Source organism: Nematolebias whitei, chromosome 1, assembly GCF_014905685.2.
Source record: "Nematolebias whitei isolate Nwh7 chromosome 1, NemWhi1, whole genome shotgun sequence".
Taxonomy (NCBI): domain Eukaryota; kingdom Metazoa; phylum Chordata; class Actinopteri; order Cyprinodontiformes; family Rivulidae; genus Nematolebias; species Nematolebias whitei.
Window position 1 is genome coordinate 91,863,302 of NC_056498.1, and position 2,667 is coordinate 91,865,968.

The window sequence follows — 2,667 nt, forward strand, 5'->3', positions numbered from 1 at the left end:
GTTGACAGTAGAACAAAATGTGAAATGCCTAAACCATAAGGCTCACTAACATTTGCATGTGCCAGATGGATCAAGTAGTTTTAATCATGGACTAAGTCTCCTGGCAGGACAATCCTGGCTTGCCCAGGGCCACACTGGATGAGCAAGTGCAATCTGAGCAACCGTGCCACCTCTCTGAGATATGGTGTGGGACATTTTTAACATTCACAGCTGTTTTCTTGTGCTTTATGACACCATCTTTGAACTACTTAATGAGATAAAGGATTTCAGTGTGCTGTGAGCTTAAGACAGAGGCCATCTTTACCTGATCGTTGCCAAAAACATCTCCCTTGGCAATGCTTAACAACAGGGAATAGGCAATCTGCCCTGCAGCACCAGTCACCAGAACTCTAATAGGCTCAGACTGAAAGACACAAAGCAAAGAAAACAGTTAATGCTGACTTCACTAACACAGCGTCTATGACAGCAGCAATTCATTTTATCCATGCACTTTGGGTGGATGTCTATTTTTTTCTCAATAGAATTTAGAAGAGCAGGGGGTCAGGTTAAAAATAGACCACTTGACCTCTATTAGGAGATCACTGCGACGGAACAAAACCAAAATAAACTTCTCTGTTAATCGTCATCAAATCACCAGGCAATTTAAAGATAATTGTTATGTGGACAAAATAATTCAATTTGTGAATAAAACAAGTATTTGAACTTTTCATTGCATTTTTTTATGTGAAGAATTGTAAACACTCATTTGTAAACCCAATTAAAGTAAACGTTCTGTAACTAAAAAAAAAAAAACCCCAACATATTTCGATTAACTAATTAAACAGGAATGTACAACGTTTTTCCTAAATCAGAATAACAGCTATGACTGTACTCACCATCTTCACAGAACAGCTCAGGCTGTCCACCCCCACTTCTGTTTGACACCCGTGGTCGCTCCTATTTAAATCCTCAGGCCACCACGACACTTCTAACAGCCGCACGGCAGTAAGGCCGTTCGAGCAATTCTACTTTTGAAGAAACAAACAAAAATTCTAGTTATCCAGTTATATCAGGAATATTTTTAATGCTCAATAGAAACTATTATTTTGGTGGAAACACACTTGGCTGCGCTAGACAAGTGCTGATCAAATCTCGAAGTTACTTTTAAAGTCCCCGGTGTGCCACGACACTTGTAACAATCATACGGCAATTTGGTAATCTAGGGAATTGTAGTTTTAAACTAAAAAGCTCTAACTCGATTCAATAATGTTTTGTTTGTACTTGATTTAAACGTGTCTTTCAGTGGAAATACGCTCAGATTCGCTTCTACATCATATCGATTACTAATAAATTAGATAGTTGCTTTTTCAGTGTCGCTTTTTAGCTAGATGGCACTAGCCCTTGAGGTATCGTTTCGGGTTGCTTAGCAACGCTATCCAGGGAAACAGAGAGCAGCTAGCTAGTAGCGTGAACATTTCTAGTTTAGCTTCATGTCAGACACTACACGGTCCACTGACTTACCGCGGTCCACTGACGCGCAAATTAACACAACAGTGACATGACCATCTGTTGTCTATACTTAGGGTTCAAAGTGATAACTAGACATTTTTTCGGAGAAAGACGGTTAAATTAATCTAAAGTTAAGTAGCGTTAAGCGTCAGAACATGTTTACTAACCATTGAAGACAACATCATCATTCCTCGTCAAGGAGATAATTAGGTAAGGCAGTAATTGAATTTCTCTCTTCTCATTCCGCTTTTAGTGGTTTTTACTAAATTTGAGGCTAAATTTAATTAGTGTATAAAAAAAACAAAGGGTTTTTGTGCAGACTTTGGCTTTAACTTTTTAAAGTATTTATAGTATGTAAAAATGAGAATATTCATGATCTTACTGGACAGTTTAATCACGTAGCTCGTCTGCTGTTTTACGCAAAACAACGCAGACCCATTTCACACAACACATTTTATCCCCTCACTTGTTTTAATTTGTCATAGAGCCATTATAATCATTTTCTTTAAATAATCGAGAGTAGTTTGAATAGCTTCAAGAAAATGCACACATGCATACTTATTTCTCCACAGATTATTGATTATCACGCGTTGTATATACCTTACCATAAAATAAAAAATAAAAAATCTAGTTATGTCAAAGTTAATCATTATTACTAGCTGGTAATGATGATTTACTTTGACTTTACTAGGTTAAATTCCAATTTCTTTTGAACAATTGTACCCCCCCCAACACACACACACGTTTTTTTTTTCTCATATTATGCTTTTAAACAAATGCTTTCAGTTGTTTCCCCTGAGGTTTTGATCTACCTGTATTTCATCTTGTACAACCTTTGCAGTTTGTTGAGCTTACTTCAATTTTTAGACGTAAGATTCCTGAAAGCAACACCTTCTTAACAAATAGTTTTGAAGGAAATTTCAAATAATTTTATTTTCATTGATAGTTGTTTTGTTGGAGCCATGTTTTCTGACAGTCGACTTTATACTTATTTGGGTATATAAATTTGTCCAGCTGAAACTTTATCCCAAAAATGCAATTCATAAAGTCATTTCATTAATTCTTCATCACACTTTAATAGTCCATATTTACTTTTGTCATAAAATGGGGAAAACACATTGACTTTGAAATACTTCCAAAATCAGCCAAAAACTGTTCAGCTGTATACTCTGTAGTTTT

General features: G+C 36.1%; 1 protein-coding gene across 1 annotated transcript in view; it reads right to left on the minus strand.

The window, feature by feature from the left end:
* Window positions 1–944, minus strand: part of LOC119414112 (malate dehydrogenase, cytoplasmic) — a gene marked incomplete at its 3' end in the record, with an annotated part of 4,802 nt that extends 3,858 nt beyond the window's left edge. The window contains 2 exon segments of the mRNA XM_037681241.1: window positions 305–403; window positions 876–944. Of these exon segments, the coding sequence (XP_037537169.1) occupies window positions 305–403; window positions 876–878 (102 nt within the window).
* Window positions 945–2,667: the final 1,723 nt, after the last annotated feature.